The 1,824-nt window shown below is 39.5% G+C and overlaps 1 protein-coding gene across 1 annotated transcript in view; it reads right to left on the bottom strand.

Annotated features, from left to right (window-relative positions):
- LOC107062598 (uncharacterized) overlaps positions 1-1,824 on the bottom strand; it is an 18,802-nt gene that overhangs the window by 5,353 nt on the left and 11,625 nt on the right. Inside the window, exons 3-4 of the mRNA XM_015313414.1 lie at positions 1,173-1,738; positions 12-1,110 (exon numbers count right to left, since the gene is read on the bottom strand). Of these exons, the coding sequence (XP_015168900.1) occupies positions 12-1,110; positions 1,173-1,738 (1,665 nt within the window). The remainder of the gene's footprint in view (positions 1-11; positions 1,111-1,172; positions 1,739-1,824) is intronic.

Here is a 1,824-nt window from a genome sequence, read left to right as displayed (position 1 = left end):
GTGCGAAATGCGGTGAGTTCTTCATCCTTTGGAGCCATGCGGATTTGATTATAGCCAGAAGAACCGTCCATGAATGACATCGCCTCATAACCAGTAGTGGCATCAATCATCAGCTCCGGAATGGGAAGAGGAAACTCATCTTTAGGGCATGCATTATTAAGATCTCTAAAGTCAACACAAACTCGAATTTGACCATTCTTCTTCCTTACAGGAACAATACTTGAAATCCATGTAGGATATTTAACTTCACGAATGAATCCTGCCTCAATGAGTTTGTTAACTTCATTTTCTATCAATGGAACCAAGTCTGGCCTAAAGCGTCTTTGAGCTTGCTTAACAGGACGAGAACTATTTTTGACTGCCAACTGATGGACTGCCACTTTAGGATTCAATCCAGGCATTTCTTTGTAACTCCAAGCGAAGACATCCCTATATTCTTTGAGTATATTCATATAAGCAATTTCTTCATCAACTTCTAGAAAGGCACTCAAGTAAGTTGGCCTTGGGTCTTCATCAGTGCCAAGGATAACTTCTTTCAAAGGATCTATTGTAGTCTTTACTCCTTCTTCAAGTTCCGGTGGAGCATCTCCAGCATATTCCTCTTCTAAGGGATCATTGTCATTGACAGATATATGACAACACCAGACAATATCTTCTAACTCTTCATCAATCTTCATTTGAGGCAAATAATCGTACTCATTTTGGATTGTAATATGATTTGAGGAGCCTACACTTTCTTCATCTTCCTCGCGCTCTTTGGTGTAAACCACAGTGTGAACCTTTGCCTTGAGTTCCTCTTTACATGAAACTAAAAGTTCCACTCGTCGCCTCATTCTAGAAGGAATCAAACTTTTAAAATCCTTTCGAACCAAATGTGAAGCAGGCGTTGTAACTTTTAAATAACTTCTCAGATTCTTGTTTTTCTTCAATGGACCTAACCTCTCAAACATAGAAATTATTGTAGTCGATTCTCCAAGTCGATCAAAGACGGAAGGCTTTTTGTTGGGAGTAGCGACATCATCTTCAAAAGGTATATGGTTGTTGCTTGCCCTTCTTATGGAAATGCGAATTGGCAGTGGTTGGCTATATCCTAGGCCTTCACGTGCTTGCCTAGTTGTATCAGAAGATACAAGTTTCCCTAACATTGATGGCTCATTAGGGTTATATCCAACCTTCGCAAATAACTTGTAAGCATTAGGATCAAAACCTTCTCCCGTGCTGGCTCATTAGGGTTGTACCCAGCCTTCACAAATAATTTGTAAGCGTTGGGATCAAAACCTTCTCTTGTGCATTTTGTGGGGAGTGCCACATCTCGCACTTGATTTTGAGCAATTGACTTTCCTTGAAGCTTCGAAGGCAAGTTTATTGCATCGATCTGTCTGATAGGAAGAGTTAGCCCTCTCAATGCATTTTCTTGAAGGTTAGATGATTGATCTTCTTCTTTCTTCACTTTTGGAACATAACGAAGCCCAGAAGTCAGCTTCTTCTTCGAAGACATGATCTTCCCTTCATTAAGAATTGGACAAGGTTCTTTAGTGTCATTTTTTACCTTTTCAACAGCAGCATCGATTCTTTTACTTGTGATCTTATCAAACTTGATTGATTTGACATCATTAGATTTGGCCCCTTTAACAACATAACTTTCCAAATAGAATTTCGCATCGGCAAAGTGTGTCTCAACTTCGGTGAAAGGATTATCATCTGCAACTATCTTCCTTTCAATCCCGCCTTCAAGATACTTCAAACATTGATAGTAAGAAGATGAGACAATTCTATTCTCATGTACCCAAGGCCTGCCAAGTAATATATTGTATGACGTCTTTG

This window comes from Solanum tuberosum, unplaced genomic scaffold, assembly GCF_000226075.1.
Source record: "Solanum tuberosum cultivar DM 1-3 516 R44 unplaced genomic scaffold, SolTub_3.0 scf00012, whole genome shotgun sequence".
Taxonomy (NCBI): domain Eukaryota; kingdom Viridiplantae; phylum Streptophyta; class Magnoliopsida; order Solanales; family Solanaceae; genus Solanum; species Solanum tuberosum.
Note: the sequence above shows the minus strand (reverse complement) of the source record. Positions and strands in the feature narration are given on the sequence as shown.